Here is a 23,905-nt window from a genome sequence, read left to right as displayed (position 1 = left end):
TACATTTTCCTCCATAAAATGCATGTATAGTCAAGGAATAGTCTAATGCAAAACTGATCTTTGCTTTGGAAAAAAATTTTATTAAAAAACAAATATTGCCCGGGAGGCTGAGGCAGGAGAATTGCTTGAACCCAGGAGGCGGAGGTTGCAGTGAGCCGAGATTGCGCCACTGCACTCCAGCCTGGGCAACAGAGCAAGACTCTGTCTTAAATAAATAAATAAATAAATATTCTCAATAGTCTGGGAACATAAAGAAAAGAATTATAAATATAACTCAACAAAATGTGTCCCACATTCCTAACGAAGTTCTTCACAGAAAGATGCCAACTTGAGTATGATTTCACACAAGGTCCAAAGACCCCTAGATCTGAGCCTTGATAAACAGTGGTGGCAGGAGAAGTAAAGAGTTCAAGGAAAGAGGAAAATCTGGCCTGGCAATCATTTTAGAAATGGGAGCCACGGAATATTTTAAAAGAAGAGGCGGTGGCTCACACCTGTAATCCCAGCACTTTGAGAGGCTGAGACAGGCAGATCACCTGAGGTCAGGAGTTTGAGACGAGCCTGAACAACATGGCAAAACCCTGTCTCTACTTAAAAAAATAAGAAAATTAGCCGGGCGTGGTGATGGGCGCCTGTAATCCCAACTACTTGGGAGGCTGGGGCAGGAGAATCACTTGAACCCAGGAGGCGGAGGTTGCAGTGAGCCGAGATCACGCCACTGCACTCCAGCCTGAGCGACAGAGCACGACTCTGTCGCAAACACACAAACAAACAAAAAAACCCGTCTCTACTAAAAATACAAACAAAAAATCAGCCGGGCATGGTGGCAGGCACCTGTAATCTCAGCTACTCGAGAGGCTGAGGCAGGAGAATTGCTTGAACCCTGGAGGCGGAGGCTGCAGTGAGCCGATATCGTGCCACTACACTCCAGCCTGGGCGACAGTACGAGACTGTCTCAAAAGAAAAAAAAAAAAAAAAAGAAGACCATAAAGGCCCATAACATAAACTTCTTTGCTGTTGATAAAGGATTTCATCAATTAGTTTCACCCCTATCAGTTTCTGGCTTCTCTGTTCTCGTTTCACAGAAAACCCAAACCTGCTAAAAAGAAATGCACATATGTGGGGAACACTTTTGCATGTGTGAATCCCTAAAGTAGTGCAGTAGGGGGGCGTGGAAGATGTCTTTTGGCTGAGTGAGAACTGCCTGACAGTGTGGACCCTCTCAGTCTCCAAAATGTGGTTCTATAGTATTCTCACCAAGGTGTCAGCAGTTTCTCAATACTAAGCCACTTCTCAGTAAGGAATGCCTTCATGACCTAAGAGGGTGAAGCAGGGGCTCTGGGAATACTTCCAAATGATTACTGCTCTTTAAAATTAAAGGAGAAAAATCTAGTGTAATGGTCAAGTTCATTTTGTACCTACACTCTGAAAGCTTACTAGTTTTCCAAAGTGGCCTTTAATCTCTAAAGGGCAGTGTCTTTGATACAGCAGAAATTGTTTATGTCAAGCAGAACGCAATGTCCCTGGAACCGTGCCCTAAAACACTTAAGTGACTTTGAGAAACTACATCTTCAATCTACTAATGTTCATAATAACAGGAGACTATTGCCAGGAGATGGCAGTTTATGGCTCCCACATAAGTCTTTATTGTTGGTCCTATAAGATAAGCTAAGTTTATAGTAAGCAAAATAGCATTTCCTGATTGGCACATTGAAGAGTTTGATCTCTCTGTACTTTTATATTTGAGTTAAGCAAAAGGAAGTGAGCGTTATTAGAGTATCATAAGTCACTGGGGAAGCTGCCAAATAGCCTTCTTTAATCATCTGGAAAATAAAGAGTTATCTTCCAGATTAATTTAGAAACATGCCTGTACAGCTTATATGAATACCTTGAGACCCTTCTAGTCCCATTGTTTTGTGACAAAGCCTGTAAGATGAATCTTTTGATGATTTCTTTTCTATAGTTTATAACAATGCTTTAAATTTTAAAATCATCTAAGAAGAGACCCATTAAATAGGATGGTAGTTTTGTGTTGTATTAATAGTTTACAAAAGCATTATCTTCCTTTTTCCAAATGCAGGTATCCAAGCTCTCTTCAAACATACATAGCTTCACTCTATCTAGAAAAAGCCTTCATACCCTACATGGAGACGTCTGTCCTTTTCATTTGTCATCCTCTTTGCATTCTTTTAACAGTCCCACTCAAATGATGCCCCCATTGCCTTCATATCCTTCTGTTTTCTAAAATCTGACTTGTATCCTCAAAAGTCCGTGGATGCCCTTTTCTCTATGGTCACCAATGAGCTCCTTTTAGCCAGATATGAAGGGATGTATCCATCCCATTAGCACTTGGCTGCATCTGACACCACCCCATCAGATAGTGCTAGTTGTCCCAAGCCTCAGCCTAGTTCCCCAAGACCCCTCCTTCTATGATCCACTGAATCCCCCAGAGTCTGATTCTTAGCCTTTTCCTTTCCTTCTGCCCACCCCTTTCCCATTTCCCTGGGGAACTCATCCACCCTCAAATTTGTTATTATATTTGCACAGTCTTATGGTTTACATTTTTCATGCCTCTGCTCCATGTTTATGAATACCAAATTATCTATAACCTCTCACACCATTTCAAGGGCTGGCAGCACATTCCTATGTGTTTGCTTATGACCTGATACTTCATATTCTCAGCCTCTGTCTCAAGACTTGTACAGCTACCAATGCAATGGGCGCCTGAATTGTGTAGTCCTATCTCTGGAAAAATAGAACCATTAAACTCAGATATAAATGATGCCATACCATCAATAATGAAGGGTTTTATTTGTTTTTTTTGACAGGATCTTTCTCTGTCACCCAGGCTGGAGTGTAGTGTTGTGATCACAGCTCACTGCAGTCTCAAACTCTCAGGTTTAAGTGATTCTCCAGCCTCAGCCTCCCAAGTAAGCTGGGACTATAGGTGTGTGCCACTATGCATGGCTAATTTTTGTATTTTTATGTATGTATGTATGTATTTATTTATTTATTTATTTATGTTGTAGAGATGGGGCCTCACTTTATTGCTCAGGCTGGTCTTGAACTCCTGGGCTCAAGTGATCCTCCTGTCTTGGCCTCCCAAACTGCTGGGATTACAGGCATGACCCACTGTGCCTGGCCCCAACAGTGAAGGGTTTTAAAAGAAATTTATGTCATCTTCTCCAAGGGATTCTAGTTATACACAGAAATTACAAACAAAACAGTTAAGATAGAAACAATAATGAGTTCTTCTGGCGGCTTTTGTGTAATTAAAGATAATTGACAGAGTTTTTTTAAAAAATAGTTTTCCTCTTTCACAGATGCCATTAACTCAGGAGAAACAGGAAGTGTGAAAAAAGATGAAAATATCACATTGTGAGGACAAATAGCTATTTAACAGCTTTATTAACATATCATTCACATATCCTATAATTCATCCATTTATATTGTACAATTCAATGGTCTTTGGTATATTCACAGAGCATGCAACCATCATCAATCTCATTTTAGAACATTTTCTTTACCCCGAGAAGAAGCCCTTAATTATTAGTAGTCACTCTTCTTTCTCTGACACTGCATTTTGAAGAACTGCCAAACTATTTTCCAAAGTGGCTGCACCATTTTACATTTCTACCAGCAATGGGTGAGGTTTCCAATGTCGCCCCATCCTGCACAACACTTATTAATGTCTGCCTTTTTTATTACAGCCATCCTGTTGGGTGTGAAGGGATATCTCATTGTGGTTTTGACTTGCATTTCCCTAATAACTAATAACATTGATCATCTTTTCAGATGCTTATTGATCATGTGCATATCTTTTTTTTGGCAAAGTATCTATTCAAGTCCTTTGTCCATTTTTGAATTGGGTTGTTTGTCTTTTTATTATTGAGTTGTTAGAGTTCTTTATATGTTCGGAATACAAGTCATTTATCAGATATATGATTTGCAAATATTTTCTCCCATTCTATGGATTGTCTTTTCAGTTTCTTGATGGTATACAAATGACAACACTTCAAAAACTTTTTTTGATGAAGACCAATTTATCTATTTTTTCTTCTGTTGCTTGTGCTTTCAGTATCATCAAATAAATCACTGCCTAACTCACAGAGATTTATTATTTTTTCTTCCAGGAGTTTTATATTTTTAGCTCTTATAGTTAGGTCTAAAATGAGTTAATGTTTGTGTATAGTGTGAGAAGAGGTCCAGCTTCATTCTTTTGCATGTGGATATCCAGTTGTTCCAGCACCATTTGTTGAAATAACTTATTTTACTTTTTGCACTGAGTTGTCTTGCTACCCTTGACAAAAATCAATTGGGCGTAAATGTAAGGGTTTATTTCTGAAATCACAGTTCTACTCCATTTACCTATATGTTTATCCTTATAGAAGTACACATTGTTTTTATACAAGTACACATTGTTTTAGCACACTAGCTTCATAGTAATTTTTGAAATCAGGAAGTGTGGGTCCTTCAAATTTGTTCTTCTCTTTTAAAACTGCTTTGGCTATTATGGGTCTCTCGCATTTACATATACATTTTAGGATCAATCATCTCCCAATTTCTGCAAAAACTGTCAGCTAGGATGTTGAAAGGGATTGTGTTAAAAACGTAGTTCAATTTGGGAAGTATTGTCACCCTAACAATATTAAGTCCATGAACACAGGATGCCGCCATTTATTTACATCTTTAATTTATTTCAATGTTATTTTGTAGCTTTAGGTATATAAGTCTTGCACTTCTTTGGTTAAATTTATTGCTAAGTATTTTATTGTTTTTTGATGCTATTTTAAGTGAAGTTGTTTTCTTAATTTCATTTCAGATTGTTCATTGCTACTGTATTAGAAATAAAATTTATTTTTGAATATTGATCTTGTATCCTGCAACCTCGATGAACTTGTTTAACAGTTCTATGAATTGTTTTAGTCAGTATCAGGATTTTCTATACACAAGATCACATCATCTGCAAATACAATTTTTCTTTTTTTTTTTTATTTCTTGCCTAAGTGCCCTGGCTAAAATCCCTAGTACAATGTTAAATACAAGTGGCCAGAGTAAATATCTTTGTCTTGCTCCTGATTTTAGAAGGAAAGCTTTCAATCTTTTACCATTGAGTATTATGGTAGCTGTGGGTTTTTTGTAGATGGCCTTTATTAGGTTGAGGAAGTTCTCCTCTATTCTTAGTTTTTCTAGTGGTTTTATCATAAAAGGATGTTGAATTTTGTCAAATGTTTCTGCTCCGTCTATTGAGATGATCACGTGCTATTGGTCCTTCATCCTATTAATATGGTGGTGCATTACATTATTGGATTTTTGTATATTAAACTAACCTTTCATTCCTGGAATAAATCCTACTTAGTCATGGTGTATAAACCTTTTAATATATTGCTAGATTCAGTTTGCTAGTATTTTCTTGAAGAGTTTTGCATCTCTATATAGGGATATTGGTTTGTAGTTTTCTTGTGATGTCTTTGGTTTTGTTATTCGGGATAATACTGGCCTCATAGGATGAACTGAGAAATCTTTCCTCCTCTTGTATTTTTTTGGAAGAGTTTATAAAGAATTGGTATTAATTCTTCTTTAAACTTTTGGTAAAATTTACCAGTAAAGCCATTTGTGTCTGGGTTTGTTTCTGTGGGAGATTTTAAATTACTAATTCAATCTCTTTTCTTATTATAGGTCTATTCAATTTTCTATTTATTCCCGAGTAGTTTTGGTAATTTGTGAACCTAAATCTCTAAAAACACTTCCTGTGATAGCATCTCTTACTCTGATCTTTACAGGTGTTATATGAAAATAGTTTCCATGGTCATAAGTCTGGGAAATCCTGGTTTGTGTTCAATAGTCTTTTTTTATTGCCAGGCTTCCTAGGACTTCTAATTTGTTAATGGGCATCTTGACTATCAAAGACAGGGATAGAACATGGAGCACTTCCAAAGTTTATCTGACCACCAAATGCCCTGTTTTTGCAAAGTATTTTTAAGATTAATGTTGCTTAGAAAACACTTCAGAAATATTCCCCTAGGCATTCTTCACATTCTGGCTTGCACTGGCAGAAGTATGACATAACACAGGAAAATATGCAATGAAATAGAAGCTGTGACAACCAGAATGTTTATTTTCCAAATGTTACACATGGGAATACAATGTCATTTGTATCCCTTCTGGACAAAAGGGCACATCATTCCACAACAACGAGGAGAAAGGAAGGAAATTGCTTGTACATCTAGCTAAAATTGCAAGTGCATCATGGGCTTCATGCTGAGTTTCTGCCCTTAGCCCGTCCTCCTCGTAACAAGACAGTGCAGTGAGAAAGTACATAAGAGCAGGTAGAGAGGGGCAAAGGGCAAAGCAGAACTTGTTGTCAGCTAAGCTGTTAAGTGAGTGCATCCACCTTGTGTATCACAGTGTCTGGGAGGATGTGGCCCTGCCCCCTACTACTAGATGAAGTTACTTCAGTGATGGCTTTATAACCATGATGGCAGAGATAGGGTGATGGCATGGAATGAAAGGGTGGATGAACTAAGAGCCATTATACTCTTAGCACCATCTTCCCAGCATTTAAATATCAGAATAGTATTTTTTTTTTAATCTACGGATTAGGAAAAGTCACAGATACTCAGGACTACTCGACTGGTGGATGCTCAAATAATTATGTCAATTAGTGACAGCACCCATGTCTGTGTCCCAGGGTCCACTTTTGTCACCCACTGCTGGTCCGCAAGTGTGAGCCACAGTGATTTCCTCCCATTGTCTCTGAAGCCTGATTTTTTTTTTTCAGAGACATTTATCTGCTAGATATGGCTATGGAAACTAGGCTACTGTGTACTTTGGCAAATATACAAAACTAAATCTCAGCCCAAGGTTCAGTGTGTATCATTTGAGTCTTACAAATTACAGGAGAGCTATGGGAATGAAAGGTAATAGAATAGTTTACTAATCATTCTTTTTGTTTGAAAAACCTGACATGAGAAATTTTCTGAATGAAAACGATTCAGTTTCACAGCCTTCAGGATCAAAGCATTCACTACACTGAACTATAATTAACTCTCAAGCTTTCTGTGATTCCATCAAGAATTTTCTTCTTCTGGTTGCATAAAACCCAAACACAAAGCAAAAACTAAAATGAAGTGTTATGAAAATAGTACTGGACTGTCAAATATCAGGTATTGACATTATTATCATTATTTGTCTCTTTTCAGTTTGAAGCTCTGTGTTTGCAAAGGTTAGTAATTAACTAGGCTTTTATGCCTGTCCCTCTTTCTCTCTCACTTCTGTAGGACCTTGAACCACTCTCATTATTATAACTTTCTCTTATCTCTAAAGTAGGAATAACTGTCACTTACTAAAACTCTGTGGCCCAGCAGGTTTTCAAAAGGTATCTGTTCATTGAATTTGACATAGAAATGAAAAAGGTTTGAGTCTGTACGTGATACAGAGGGCTACATGGCAGCATCGATCCTATTAGGCAGCAGGATGAGGCAATGACAGAAAAGGTTTTCTAGCTGGCTCAACATGTGATCATGGGACAACTGAATTTCCCTTCTTCAGGAAGTGCCCAGAATGGACTAGATATGGGATTCATTGGACGTTAGAGGCTGTTTAAGATTTCAACTGTTAGAAGGCTACTTTGCAAAAGTTTGAAAATTAAAGATCAATGATTGAGTCTTTTGATTGGAGTAATGTGCATGCCACTGAGGTGAGGACAGGGGTTGCTGAGAAGAAATAGGAAGGAAGTAGAAAGCAAGGAGGAAGGAGGAGATTTTAACCTCTGAGAGGCAACTACATTTTAACCTGAAAGGTCAGAACCTCCAGGAGTTCAGTTATTATGGAGACTAGAGCAATTTCTCTTGAGGAAGCTGCTCATATAATGTTTAATTCCATTCACAAAGTTCTTTTGGCCATTAACCCAAATACTGAGGCCCTACATGATTATGTGTGATCACAAAGTCCCTCAGCCTGAGTGTGAGAGAAATCCTTTGTGTCTGACTTAACCCCCTTTCTGTGCTGCCAGTGGGAGGGTGATGCTAGGTTACTTCTCAATGAATGGTTAGAAAACAATTCCTGTAGTGAATTAGTCCCTATTAGAAATGAATGGAAGGAAGATGAGAGGGGTTCTGTTGGATGGGTGGTGGTGACAGTGGCACAACAATGTGGATGTACTTAATGCTACTGAATTAACTGTACACCTAAAATTGGTGAAGATGATAAATTTTATGTTAGTGTACTTTACCATTTTTTAAGAAAAAATCTAATAATTAACTTATTTTGCTATATATTGGGTTGTCGCTGAGTAGGAACTTTATATTTTTGAAACCAAATCTGAGATGTAACCCTGAGAGTTTATAGGAAGAAGGAGCCTCTGAGAGGAGATGGCTAATGCTGACCTAGCTCTCTAAACAGTGCAAAGCTTTAAGAGGAATTCTGCCATTAAGCTCTCTGGGAACTCACAAGCAGCAAATGAAGTCTTTCCAAAGTGAGGGGGAAAAAAGAATGAAAGTTAGTAAAAACTATTTTTTACCAGCTATCTTCATATATCCTTATACTGGATACTGGATAGATCAAACTGAAAATATGTAAACATTTTTAGCCTCTCTGCTTTTAAAACCTACTCAGAATTGTAATTGAGAGAAGAAAGCAATCCCTTCTGTATTACCTCATTTCTATCATCAAAACAGAATTTCTTATCATGAGCACAGGCCTGTAACTACTTGCCTATCCTTACCTAACTGGTGTTTTTGTTTTGTTTTGTTTTTCTGTCTTCTACCCTGACTTATCCAAATTTGTAATACTTATCAAGAACCACTTTAAATCCTTTCCTTTTTTGTTATTTTTAAAATCAGGCAGGATATAATGGTATAACATAAAATACTGGCCAATACTTGGGCCATACTTTGAATAATAAGTTTACATGGATCATTTAACAAAAATAATATATAGCCAGCAATTTCAAACCATGCCTTAGACCTCCAGATTTAGTATTTTAACAAAATAATAGAATCCATCTGTGGTCTTCAGCCTGCTGAGCCTAACTGGGACACACTGGGGGCTGTTTAGCTGCCAGGTGCTCACTGAAGGCCAGAGGACCTCTCAGACTACAGCTCAGGGTGCAAGAGAAGAGAAGCCACCATGCCACATACAGCTCCCATGTACAACCACTGTGAACTGTGAACTGTGAACTATGAAATATAAACTGTGTCACATACAGCTCCCATGAACGACCACCCCCATATCCACAGGAGTCCCTGTTTCCAAAGGGGCATCTTACAACTTCAGAGCCTGTTGGGATAAAGTGATTTTGTCATATCTTGGAGCAGTTTATTAGAAGGGTTCACAAGTTAACTTTGGAATAAAAAACAAGGTGATGTAACCCACAGAACACTGGGCTTAGAGCTGGAAAGCCACACTTTGGCTCCTACGCTCTCTGAGTTGGGAAAAATAATGCTTTTTACTCTGAGGACCATTGGGAAGCTCAAGTGAGGTAAAACATGTATAGGTACATTACAGGTGGAAGGCAATATTAATAGCATGGCATCAGGAGGGATGAATTTAGGTGTTTAAAAGAAAGGAGGCAAATATACAACAAGCAACATCCCTACAAAGACTTCACACTTTCCGCTTCTTGAGTTTCCTTCTGAGAGAGGTTGAAAGTGAAAATGTATCTTTCTTTGAAGATAAAAGAAATATCTTCTGTGAGTTAGTATGGACAAGGTACTAAAAGAAACTTAAAATGAAATGTCGCATATCCAAAAGAAATTCTATTATAAGCCATGGGTCAAATTCTATTGGAAGTGAGGGGTTATATCTGGTAAGCATTAAGACAAACTCTGCTTTCTACATGGCCTGCTGGCTAAAACCAAGTTTCCCTCTTAGCAACAACAAAATTTACTTAGTATTCCAGAACATACACATTGTGAAAAGCCTTTGATTTCAGTCGTTGGCATAGAAACCTGGAGTAAAGGGCTGTGGGAAGAATAGAACCAATACAAAAAGAAAAAAAAAATTCTTGCTGAGCTGTTACTGTCAGCAAAGCCTATGTTGTTTTAAATAAATCTTTATCACACCATTCTCTAAAAACAAATGGGTGGTATATATTTATAGTCTCTACTTTTATTTAGAGAGGACGTGAAAAGCAGGAAGAACGTGAGAATGCATGTAATTGTCAATTTCTCCTTTGAAGTAGCCTCTGCAAAATGCCTTGCTCCATTTCTGGCTGGGTTCTCCCTCTCCATACCCCTCACCCTACCTGCATTATGATGTGCAGGAAACTCATGGAAAGCAAAAAAAAAAAAAAAAAAATGGAATCCAACATTTTCATTTTTTCTGCAAGACACAGCACTGCAAAATTTAACAAAAGATCTCCACAACTCAATGAAACACACTCATAATGATGGAGCATCTTATTTACTAATGCAAGTAATGAATCAATCCACTTGGCATTCAGGTCCAGCTGCTTCCTTTATGCCATGCAGAAGAGAAGAACTGATAAAGAGAATGTTTTATTTTATTTATTTTTAAAATTATATTTTAAATTTTTGTGTAGCAATGGGGGCCTCACTATGTTGCCCGGGCTAGTTTCAAACTCCTGGGCTCAAGCAATCCTCCTGCCTCAGCCTCTCAAAGTGCTGGGATTACAGGCATGAGCCACCGCGTGCAGCCAATAAAGAGAATGTTTTAAACATATCTAGCTACTGCTTCTTGGCTTTTTGGCTAAGATCAAGTGTAAAAATATCTAGCTGATGCCATTTAAGAATCTACCTTTAAGGTTCACAATGATATGATTAATTTATGTTAATTTCACAGATCAGATATAATCTCCCCAATAAAAGCATGTCAAATTCACAAAATTCATAAAAGCTGCTCACTGTAGAAACCAGTCAGGAACCTATTATATAAGAATCAGGATCTTCTAAACCAGAATTAGAAGAGGGATTCTATCCACAAGATCCATGAAGGATACAGGCAAAAATGTTAGCTAATATTTATTTACTGTTCTTGTTTACTTGTCTTCTCTCTTTAGATTAGAAGGACCATGAGGGCAGAAATTTTGATCATTTGTTCACCACTCCATCTGCAGCTTGGAACAATATCTGGTACAGAGTAGATTTTGCTCTGTAAATACTTATATATTTATCAAATACATAACTATAAATATTAAGCAATGAGTGAATTTAGCATATCGATGTGAATCCTCTATGAATGTAGTAGATAGGCATAGTCTCAGAAAAGGAAGGGATCAGGTAGAGGAAACACCACTAAGGTGTATCCTCAGTATCCATCTGAGAGGCTCAGGCTTGGAACCATACACTGTCTTGTTAAAACTTGCACTGTAAACACAATCTAACAAAGGTAACGAGTAGTTCCTTGGTGAATAGTAAAAACCATCCTAGAGTAAGCTGAGACTAGATGTGCCACAGACTGTTGACAGTGTTTAAACAATCTAAACATTCTTTAAGGTTTCGCATTGGGAAAATTTAAGAGCTTAAGCAATCTGGGCCACAAAGATTATTGATTGGTTTATCTAGAAAATGGCAATCTTCCTTTTCACTTCAGTGTTATTTACAAAAACGAATATTGACTGTATTAGATTATGAAAGCTGAAGTTGTCAAAAAGCAATGCAGAAAATGTCACAAAGACAATTTGCATTATTAACCCAATACACTATCACGTTGGGGAAACACCCACTTTTCCCCTAGAAGTGGAGAAAAACAGTGAGAGTTAAGATATTTAAAAATAAGTAGAGTTACTTTTAGTATACAATTTATTAACCATCTTATCTGGAATATTGAACTAAATATCTTCCTGCTTTTCCCTAATATAGTTTCCTGATAATCATAAAAACATCTACTACAATGAGTACTTCTCTTTCCAGAAATGATATGATGTATTGGAAAACACTAGCAAAAAGGCACTCATTCAGATCAAATAAACTAAACTTTAACCAACCCACTACTTTTTGCCTTAACATTGCTGTCTACCTTGGGTGAAAATATGTATTCTCTGAAAGGTTAAAGTATGTGAGAGGATGGTTTAATGATATATATTTCTATTTTTCATCTTTTCATTCGATGAGATTAAGTATTCAATGAAAAGAATGATGCTTACCATCTTAAATGTGTAGCTATTTGAAAATAAGTACTAAAATTCAAAATAGAGCTTCAATCTTTATTTTCTGACAGTTAAATGGCTGTTTTCCAGTTACTGCATCCATCAAACAATAACCAAGGCACAGTGCTTGTATCATAGCAGGTAGTTAACACTGCTCTTTCAGGCTTCCGGGTCAAAAGATTGAGCAAAATGGTCACCAGCACTGCATATGGGGACACAATGATGGACACAGGATGACCATCAGAAGAGAGCTGCCAGAAAGAGCCAGGACAAGCACAAACTGTAAGGCAGCTTCCTGGAGTCCACAGTCCCTGACAGTGGAATCTGGACTAGCAAGAGACAGCATAAAGTCAAAAGACCTTAATCTGAATTCCCTTACTCTCTTAGGCAGGTTACTGGGCCTCTGAACTTCAGACTCTTTCTGTGAAATGGCGCAATAACCCCTAACTTAGGATCCATGTGAGGGTTAAGTAAGATAATGGAGGTGAAGGCCTTGGCACAGGGCCTGGAACATACTGGGAGCTCAGTAGGGGAGGTAGTCATTATTATTACTATGGGAGCGGTACTGACCTTGAGGGATCAACCACAGCGGCTGTGATTTAAAGGTGCCATTTGTTGTCCAAAGTGTAGGCACGGTATGTGTTTTAGCACACACCTGCCACGTGCTGCATATGCAATAATTATGGTCTAATATTACCATTGTGTTGATGTGCATGGCCATGCAATGGAAAAGATCCAGAGGTTAACAATGCCTTGCATTCTTGTTTGTTTGGTTGTTTTTTATTCTTTTTCTTTTTTTTTTTTTTTTGAGACGGAGTCTCGCTCTGTCACCCAGGCTGGAGTGCAGTGGCGCAATCTTGGCTCGCTGCAAACTCCGCCTCCCAGGTTCACGCCATTGTCCTGCCTCAGCCTTCTGAGTAACTGGTAGCTGGGACTACAGGCACCTGCCAGCACGCCCAGCTAATTTTTTGTATTTTTAGTGGAGATGAAGTTTCACCATGTTAGCCAGGATGGTCTCGATCTCCTGACCTCATGATCTGCCCGCCTCGGCCTCCCAAAGTGCTGGGATTACAGGCATGAGCCACCGCGCCCAGCCTCTTTTTTTGTTTTTATTTTATTTTCTGCCTTACATTCCTGAAAGCGGCCTCGGGCTACCAAGTCCAATGCCATGGCAAGATGCCTTTGTCCAGTAGGTTATGCAATAGCACAGCCATATTTGTATTTTTGTGAAAGAAAAATATGGTAGAGTTGAGCAGTTCTCCCCTCCAGAAAGCTGAAGTTGTTTTTTCTTTAGGAACAGGACTTTCAGGGTAGTGTGGACCTAACCTTACAGCGGGACTCAGCAGCAGCAACAAAATCAAAAAAGGGACCCTGGATGCTACTCTTAACATTTCTCTTTCCTTACTTAGGCACCTAATGTAACGTGCATCATCTCCTTAAGTCTTTCCATTAGTTCATCCTCTATTAAAGCTTGCAGCAGGACCACCTTCTTAAAGTACAGAACAATTACATCTGGATTTCTAGAAAGCAGGGTTCCCAGTGAAGCCCAGAAAATTTCAGAGACATCAGAAAGTCTAACACTTAAGATATGTAATTTGTAAGGTCCTGTTAGGAAGTTTGGATAGCATGTCACGATCTGTTGATCACTTTCAGGCAAAGTCAAAATTCTCAAACAGAACTTTATCATTTTAACCCCACCTTGCCTCCATCAAGAACAATGAGGAGCTAAATTACTTACAAAAGCTGCCTATGGGTGCCACTTTCAAACTATCACCTTAGCATCACGTTTTACTTTTATTATTTTTTATTTTTATTTTTGAGATAGGGTATTGCTCTGTTGCCCAAGCTGAAGTGCAGTGGCATGATCATGGCTCACTGTAACCTCAACCTCCTGGGCTCAAGCCATCCTCTTGCCTCAGCCTCCCAAATAGCTGGGACTACAGGATGTGCACCACCATGCCCAGCTAATTTTTTAATTTTTCATAGAGAAGAGGTCACACTATGTTGCCCAGGCTGGTCTAGAACTCCTGGTCTTAGATGATCCTCCCGCCTTGGCCTCCCAAAGGGCTGGGATTACAGATGTGAGCCACCACACCCAGCCCAATATCAAGTTTTAGACTGGGCGTGGCTGGGAGACTAGCAGGTACCTAGCTTGAGGACATACTTGTAAATTTCCAGTTTTTTCCAGTTTTTCCCAGTTTTTAAAATGTACATAAAAGGAACATGAAACTGGAAGAAGAGTAAGAAAGTAGGAAAAAAAGTGGTCTTTCAATGACTGAATCTCCTCATCATATGACCCAGACTTCAGTGATATTGACAGTGAGATACCTTACTGTAGATGTGTGTGAGGACAAACAAACATTGGAGGTCCAGCACATCTCCATTCAGAGTCCTCAGTTTCATTTTCTAGGCCATATATCGGGATAATGAAGAGCATGCACTCAGGGGTTAGGTAGACTGTTAGGAGTTTTATAGCCTCGTCAAGTCACTTTAACCTCTTTGAACTTCTGGTTTCTCATACATAAAATGGGGATGATAATGCCTGCCTAGCAGGGTGGATGTAAGGATTTAATGAGTTCATGCATAAAAAGCTTTTAGTTGTTGTTTATTGTTAGCCTCCAGGTAAACTAAAAACCTCTCAGCCTCTGAATCTTATCAGCATGAATCTGCTCAGATTCCAAGATAATCATCACACTCATTTGCTTCCCAGTTGGAGTGGAGAGTGAATTTACATGACTGTTTAATTAGTAGTTGAGCGCAAAGGGTTCGGTCTCTCTCCCCATATTAAATGTGAGAATACAGGTAAAAATGCTTAATAAATGTTAGCAGCTATTATTCTCACTGTTGTTATTACTTACTAGTCCATGGAAACACTGTGCAGTGCAGAAAAGAGAAAATGAGGAAGCAAAGGGGTTTTTCCTTTTTGATCACAGCCCGTTGTAGCCAGAGTTCCTAAATACTTTGTGAAATTTTTTATACTTTCTTCATTCCTCCCTTGACCTCTGAACCCACAGTTTTTCTAAAGACTACTGATTTTCAAGTCCAACAGAGCTTAAAGGTAAAAAGAAAAGAATAAAAAGACTACTGATTTGCTTTTTCACATCTGTCACCACCAGACTATCCCAAGCATCTCAAACCACGTGGCTATCAGAGTTTACAAAGGTTTCTGGTCTCTCCTGATTGGTTATCAGTGTACATATGTCACAAGTATCCTCAACTCCCAGGACACACCCAAAGCCCTGTAGCCTCCGGACCCACAGTTATTGCCCGAGGTGGAGTAGGGGAAGGGATGTATTTGTTGAGAAATGATGTGGTTATTGGTGTGGGAATCCTGACATTAGAATGAGTAAATGACCCCTTCCTCAGTGACACTAGCTCTAGGAAGTAGGCTGCAATGTCAGATGGGAACTTTGATTTCTCAAGGCATGTTTCCAGACTCCAGCCACTCCATGTTTGGCTTCAGTGAGAAAGAAAAACACTGGCAACAGCTGTGGAAATCAGTGGCTAGAGTTTAAACAATCTCTTGTTTAAACAGTAGGAAACTGCACAAACAAGCTAGACTTCCCAAGAGTGAAGGCCAGGTACAGAGGAAATAAAGCATTCCAAATAATGCCAGGTAAGAATGAGGATGAATAACCAGTTCAAAGGCTAAAGAAGTGGCCTCAAACTCTTGTGTTCCTTGGAGCTCTAGGGTTGCTTCCTAGGTTGCTCAGGGATTGCCTGTAGCTGGGGGAGGGGAGTGTGCGTGCGTGTGTGTGTGTGTGTGTGTGTGTACATGTCTGTTGCAGGCACCTGCCACCCCCACCCTTGTGGCCTTCAAATGCATTAGGAGGGAACCCAGAGCCTCCCATTCCGGGAGTGAGGATAGCTTGTGAGGGCCACTGAGGGTGACAGGGAGGAAGGTCAAGCTGAGTCATAATATCCTGCAGTGATTCCAGGAGACTTTAGCGATTTTTTTCAAAAGAAAAAGAAAAAAGAAAACAAGAAAAGAAAGGCAAATACTACTTCAAAGTCAAGAGCCTACTTTTACAGTTGCTTTGAAAGAAAAATAACTAAAAACAAACCAAATGTTTTCTCAAATAAAATGCTTCCCTATCAGTCACTTGGGTGAAAAGTCAGCCTTACCTTGACATATTGAACGAGACGCTCACTGACATTCACTTTGTAAGTCTCTATGCCCAGCTCCTTAGACAAGCGTAAGATTCTGTTTTGGGTTGGTCCCACATAAGCTCCACCAACATCTACGTAATCAACATGCTCATTCTGCAAAAAGAGAAAAATTGGTCAGAGGACTTTAGTTAAAACTTGGAAAAAAGGTGTCTTGTAAAAAAATAACCCCATTTACTTTTTTTAAAAGTTAATTGTGCCTTACATCTCCCCTATAAAGAGCAACTGAAAATGGCAATCTTTCCTCATCCACTCAAGAACTGGGGCACAATCCTGTCTAACACTCATCACTCAGCACCATCATTTGGTAAAGCTATTGGTAAGGCCAATTCAGCAATACAATGCATAAAAGATAAAGAACACTGTAGTATGTTCTGCCAGTTTAGATCCTTTATGAAACATTTAAATTATTATGTGAGCTTCTGTCTGGTGTTATTGCTGGAGGAGCCACCCAAAGCCTAATTCCCTAATTTCCACCAGGTGAAATCTTAAATCAGTCCACATTGATGGCTCTAGATGCTATTTTAAAACACTTCCAGGAAAGAATGCGTCATAGGAAAAGAATACAAGAAGGTATAAAAAGATTCACATATCACTAAATTATTTACAAATATGCAAACCCTCTATCATAAACTAAAATTGTTTACTTCCTCCCTCATAAATACAGTTCTCCATGCTTTTCAGCTGTTTTTATTAATTGGAAAGTCCCAATGATTTAATCAATAATTGAATATTGGTGAGCTGCAACCCTTCCGTGGGTTTTTTTTTTAATAAATAAAGGGTCTGTGTCTATTTTGTTGTGTATACCAATTCTCAAGCATGTTGTCATGCATTTTTTCCTTGTTTGCCTGATTATTTTTTATTGAATGCCACTCATTGCACTTGAAAACGTGTAGAAATCATTTGAATCCTAGGAAGATGATATCTTTCTCAGAGAGGATTTATGTTTGCTTCTGCCCACAGCCTGGGACTCTCACAGTACCAGATAACTTTATTCCATTTTCAGTACCTGAGAGGATTTGAAGCTGGGCCGAAATGCACATTTGGCCTAGTTTTCTTGCCATTCACCCTTGGTCCTTAGATGCAGCCCAACCCACAGCACAAGGAGTTGACAAACACTCCCCCAGAAATCAGTACACACTTCATGGGGCTCTGGACTTGACCTGTCACCCTAGCTTTGCACTAGGTCCAAAGCACTGCTCAGCCTTCGGGAGCTTCTTCAGTGGTCAGCAACTCCCCCTGCCACCCAGGGAAAAGTAGGTTAATCCTTTCCAGATGTTGGCCCAGTGATTCTTCACTATCTTGTTAGCTCGCTGGCTCTTTAATGCTTTAAAGATGTGTGCGTGTGTGTGTGTGTGTGTGTGTGTGTGTGTCTATACAGTGCAACTTGTCTAGTCTCTTTGTATTTTGTTATCATTTACCTAATCTGCTATTTCCAGAAAATTGTCTAGTATTATTCAACATTTCCTTCCTGGAGCTACCCAACGTGATATTATCTTTCTGTTGGAGGATATGCTTTGCTAACATTTTGTTTAGAATTTTTATATCTATGTTTATAAGCAATATTGAGACTGGGCTATGATTCTCCTTTCTTCTACTGCCTTGTCTGTTTTTTGCATTACAGTACTGCTAATCTCCTTAGTGATCATACTTTTTTCTATTCTCTAGAAAGGTTTGTATGTAAATAAAGTGATCCATTCTTTGAACATTACATAGAACATGCCTGTAGAACTAGCTAGGCTTGGTGATTTTTTTAGGGAAAATCTTAAACTAGACATTTAATTTATTTTTAGGTTAAAGCACTACCCATCTTTTCTATTTCCAGACTAAATCACTGTTAACTTTGACGAATTATATTTTTCTCACAATATGTACATTTCATATATGTTTCAAAACTGTTGGTTTAATGTTCATGGCATCTTCTTTTCATTTAATTATTCTTTATTGCATCAGTAATTATATCTTCATTTTCATCTTTTTTATTATTATTTTTTTTGAGACAGGGTCTTACTCTATCAGCCAGGCTGGAGTACAATGGCATGATCATGGCTCACTGCAGCCTCGACTTTCCTGGGCTCTATGAATTCTCCCACCTCAGCTTCCTGAGTAGCTGGGATCACAGGCATGTGCCACCACACTCAGCTAATTTTTGTATTTTTTGTAGGGTTAGGGTTGCTCAGGCTGATCTCAAGCTCCTAAGCTCAAGCGATACACCTGCCTTAGCCTCCCAAAGTGTTGGGATTACAGGCGTGAGCCCCACATCTGGCTCTCATCTCATATTTATTTGGGGTGTTTCTTTTTCTGGAAAAATCTTATCAGACACTTCTTGTGTATCTTTAATAGGTCTCTTCAAAGAATCAACTTTTATTTTATTGATCCTCTTTGTTGGGTGTCTATTTTCTACATCATTGATTTATTCCCTTTTTACCCCTTCTTTGGATTTATTTTGCTCTTAATTTTCTAACTCTTTGCATGATTAGCTTATTCATATATAGCCTTTTTCTTTTCTAATGGAAGAATTTAGACTATACATCTTCTAAGTATTGCTTTAGCTGCATCCACGACTTTATATTTTCCATTATTTTGCAGCTCTAAGTATTGTCACGAAGAAAAGGAAAAAAAAAGCTTATCTTTATTTATGTTTTCCATCTGAATTTAAGCTATCCATATGATATGAAAAAACTTGGGCAGAAAATTTAAAGTGTCAAGGACGGTGGTAGAAGTAGACTTAAGTCCTTTTCCCCTATGCCTCAAATAATTTACACACAGATAAAGTTCCATGGAAAATTAGCAACCCACAGCCAAAAGTTACAAAACATACATGCAAACAAGGCACCAAAAGAAAATAAGCAGAAAAAATAATCCAGAAAGATTTCATAATAGTTGAATTATACACAGAATCTAAAAGTACTATGCAATATATTTTAAATAAAATAAGTCATTAAAACTAGGATCAGGGGAAAAGAAACTGAAAATATTATCAAGTAGATTAAAAAATAACTGCTAGCAATAAAAATGTACTAATTAAAATTTTTAAAACTCCGTGAATGGATTAAACAGTATATTTGACATAGTTAAAGAGTGAGTAAACTGCTAGATCTGAATAAATTATCTAGAATGCAGTTCAAAGATAAAGAATTGGAAAATATGTTGAGGAGGTAGTTAAGACATGGAAGATGGTGTCAAAATATTAAGTAGTATTAAAAAATAGTGGCTGAGGATTTACCAGCATTGTTGGAAGATAAGAAACCCAACAGGTCCAAAGAATGATAAATAAAAAAGAAATTCTCACCCAGACACAGAGAAACTGCAGTATACCAAAGAAAAGAGCTCCTAAAAGCAATTCTTTTTCAGAAAACAAAAGAGGCAAATCATACATACTCTGAAAAAAATCAACAATTAGACTTACGAGTGACTCTTCAACAATAAAAATACAAGCCAGAAGATAGGGGAATAATATCTTTGCTGTTCTGAGAGAAAAAAAAAGAGGAAGAGAAATTCTAAGTAGAATTTGTTACCTGTTAGAACTATGTTTTTGTCAAGCTGACAAATGTACAGAGTTTAGGACCCAGATTGGAGGAAAGGGTGTGTTTCAAGTAGAATGAAAATGGTTACAAATAAAAGGTCTGAGATTCAAGAATGGGCAGTGAACAAAGATACTGGCAAAACTTTAAAGAAAATTAAGCAACATCAACAATAGAATAAAATAAAATTAATAATGTCTGAGAAACATACAAACTTGAAATACTTTTATAGTTTAGAGATTGGAAGAAGGGTGCTCACAACTGAAGCATGAAAGCTTTTGTATTTTTTAGTAGAAAGATAGTATATTGATAAACTTTAGACTACATTAAGTATGAGTGTTAATATAGTTAGGAAAATTGTCTGAAAAACATTGATCTGACTATATAACTTCCAAACAAGTAGAAGAAAAAACTTAAAAAGAGAACAAAAAGAAGAAAACCATTAACCCAAAAGAAGGAAAGAAAGAAACCAAGAGGAAAACTGTTAAAGTGGGACAAATGGAAAGCCATAATATAATAAAGTTAAAACATTTAAAAAAGAAATCATAACAAATATAGATGGACCAAGTTTGTCAATTAACTCCACTAAAAATGCAAAAATTAGTTGGGTGTGGTGGCAGGCGCCTGTGATCCCAGCTACTGGGGAGGCTGAGGCAGGAGAACAGCTTGAACCCAGGAGGTAGAGGTTGCAGCGAGCTGAGATTGCACCACTGCACTCCAGCCTGGGCAACACAAGTGAGACTCCGTCTCAAAATAAATAAATAAATAAATAAAAATCCTGTACCCCCTGAATCTAAAATTTAAAAAAAGGAAAAAAAGTCAGAATAAAGAAAACTCTAACTGAAAGATAAAGAGATATACAAATACTAATGTAAGCTGTTATAACTATATTAATATCAAAGAAAACCTTAAACAAAATAAATCTCAGTGAAATAAGTGTCACTACATAATGCTAAAAGATCCAGAAGGCTAACCAAGTTTAAACTTGCATAAACTGAGTAATATAGCTTCAAAATGTAAGCAACATTTGACAGGAACCAAAGATAAGTGCCCAGTAGAACAGAGAATTTTTAACATACTTTTAAAAGTGATTAATAGATTAAGCAAACAAAAAAGAAGGAGCACAATTAAGCTTATTCTAGTGGACATATATAAAACACTGCATATAGCTTTTAGAGACTACATGTTCTTTTCAAGCAGAAATTAGAAGATCTTTGGATATTAACCATGTGCTTGCTAGGTTATAAAGCGAGCCTCAAGGATTGTTACCATAAAACAATATTCTCTGACCACAACACAGTGATGACGAAAAATAACTGAAAAACATTCCAGGTGTAGAAATTAAAACACACCAGCCTGGCCAATGTGGTGAAAACCTATCTCTACTGAAAATACAAAAATGAGCCAGGCATGGTGGCGTGAGCCTGTAATCCCAGCTACTCAGGAGGCTGAGGCGGGAGAATTGCTGGAACCCAGGAGACAGTGGTTGCAGTGAGGTGAGATCGTCCCACTGCACTCCAGCCTGGGCGACAGAGTGAGACTCCGTCTCGAAAAAAAAAGCAAAAACTCCTAGCAACATGGATCTAAAGACTGTAATACAGAAGTCTGCTGGTATATTCAAGAAATAGCAAGGAGGCCAAAGTGGCCGGAACAATGTGAGCAAGGAAAAAAATTGAAGATGAGGTTACAGAGGTTATTGGCAGAGCAGGTCACGTAAAGCCTCACAGGACATTGTAAGGACATAGGCTTTGGCTGTCAGTGAGAAGGGGAGCCATTGGAAGGTCTTGAGCAGGGAAATGCTAAAATCTGAGTTACATTTGAAAGGCTCACTCTCACTGATGCACTAAGAAAGAACAGAATGTAGGGGGCAGGAGTAAAAGCAGGAAAATCAGGAGCCTACTGTAGTAATCTGGCCTAGAGATATAATGGTGGCTCCCACCAGGGGATAGTAGTGGAAGTGGTGGGAAGCGTTGAATTCTGGATATGTTTTGAAGGCAGGGCCAACGGAATTTCCTGACAAAACAAATGAGGGTCTGGTAGTGTTGAGCATGACTCTGAGTTTTTTCGAAGTTGCCATCTTCTAACATGGGCAGCTGGAATAGCGGCCTTAAGGAAGATCAGAAGTCTAGTGTTGGATGTGTTACGTTTGAGATGTCTATGCAACATCCAGGAGATCTACAAATTTCTAACTTCCATGTCAGATGAGCACAGCATATTGTATTCAGCATTTTACTTATTTCAATGAGGAGTTAGGGTTTCCATTCTGCCATAATACCAGAAATGAAGTGCTTCTGTGACTTCTTTAATGTGCCCTCATATAATGTTTATTCTCTCTTTTAGTAACCATCAGTGCTGTTCTTCAAACCTTTTCTAATCTACAACAACTATTTTAAGATATAAAGAACAAAACTGGAATTAGTACTCCAATAAATTTCTGGGCTTTAACAAAGACAGCAAGGGGACTCCTGGGAGTTTCCAAACATGATGTCTTTAGAATGCTGACACTATCTTTAAAGCAAATAATCCTAAATGAAGCAGTAGAAAGAGTGAGGCATTTTGCAGAATGTTCCTTTACAAAGTAAGAACGTTCTAAATGAAGTGCCTCAAATTCAGCATGAAGACACTAGAAGCGGTAACACTGTATTCTACTGTGTTGCACCTCAGTCTTTGGGGTCTTGATTTAGATCTCACTACTCAGCCTTTGAAGAGGCCACAAACATGCAACAATATTGGAAACATACACCAACCCTGTGGCAGCCCTGCAGGCATTTCAACTTTATTAATTTGACTCTGAAGAATCATGGATGAATCACATTAGGAAAAACGGGCAAGTTCTGAACTAATGGAAGACGCATCTGAACATTAGTATTAGCTAATGTTTGGTATTAGCTTGCCAGGTAATACCAAATTTGACATTCTGGTACTCAGAGATCCATAGTAGCTTTTATGGCATCTCCTCCCAAAATTATCCTAATTGATTATGTTATTAGAAGCAATTTTAAAAATATTTGCTTCAGTTTCTTATTAAATACAATTTTCATGCCTGTTTCCTTTTTTAAAATTTTTAATTTTTTGAGTCAGGGTTTCACTCCTGTCACCCAGACTGGAGTGCAATGGTGCAATCTCGGCTCACTGCAACCCCTGCCTTTCAGGCTCAAGTGATTCTCCTACCTCAGCCTCCCAAGTAGCTGTGACTACAGGTGTACACCACTGCACCTGGCTACTTTTTGTATTTTTAGTAGAGATGGGGTTTCACCATGTTGCCCAGGCTGTTCTCAAACTCCCAAGCTCAAGTGATCCACCTGCCTTGGCCTCCCAAAGTGCTGGGATTACAGGCGTGAGCCACCATGCCCGGCCTCCATGCCTGTTTCTTAAAGCCCTCTTTCTCTCCTTCTCATCATTTGGAGTATAAATGCTAAGTCCTAATTTCCAAGCATTTCAGAGATTCCTTTCTCACATTCCTAAGGGGGGTGTAATGTCATGCTGAATAGATAATAACAGTTCCTGTGTGGTGCTGACATATATAAATGACACAGCATGGCAAAGTAATTGGGGCCAATAACACAGATGGGGACAAGTATGTTGGAATTCTCATTTCCCTTATACAAAGAAACTTGTTCTTAACTGAAAATCCGCAACATGACTAATGCTCCTGTTTAATAACCAAAAGGTTTTAGAGATAAGAAAAATAGAGCTAAGGGACAACTTAATAACTATCTCCAAAGTGAAGGAATATTTTTCAGAAAATGACAGGAGAATCATATCTAATAAAGGCATACAGGCAGAAGATGCAGCTCTTCATTTGCACTATAACACGCTGCCTTCAGTTAGAATTTGAAGATGGAAGGGAGTTTCTTCGAGGACATTTAGATAGTATCTTATTACTCAGATGAGAAAACTGAGATGTAAAGTGCTAATAGGACTTATCCAAGACATCATGTCAAGTCAGTACAGAGGCTAGAATCCCAGTCTCCTCACTCCCAGACCAATAGCTTCCCAGTGGACTACATCTAAGGGAGCACTCAGAAAATTTAATCCGGATTGGCATTAGTTTAAGGCAAGCAAGCAAACAAATGCCACAGAGTAGCACTTCTATAGTGTCCCC

At 38.3% G+C, this 23,905-nt stretch overlaps 1 protein-coding gene across 1 annotated transcript in view; it reads right to left on the bottom strand.

Annotated features, from left to right (window-relative positions):
• Nucleotides 1-23,905, bottom strand: part of MAOA (monoamine oxidase A) — a 92,969-nt gene that overhangs the window by 37,168 nt on the left and 31,896 nt on the right. Inside the window, exon 3 of the mRNA XM_003808376.7 lies at nucleotides 16,235-16,372. Within this exon, the coding sequence (XP_003808424.2) occupies nucleotides 16,235-16,372 (138 nt within the window). The remainder of the gene's footprint in view (nucleotides 1-16,234; nucleotides 16,373-23,905) is intronic.

Source organism: Pan paniscus, chromosome X (assembly GCF_029289425.2).
Source record: "Pan paniscus chromosome X, NHGRI_mPanPan1-v2.0_pri, whole genome shotgun sequence".
NCBI lineage: Eukaryota > Metazoa > Chordata > Mammalia > Primates > Hominidae > Pan > Pan paniscus.
Note: the sequence above shows the minus strand (reverse complement) of the source record. Positions and strands in the feature narration are given on the sequence as shown.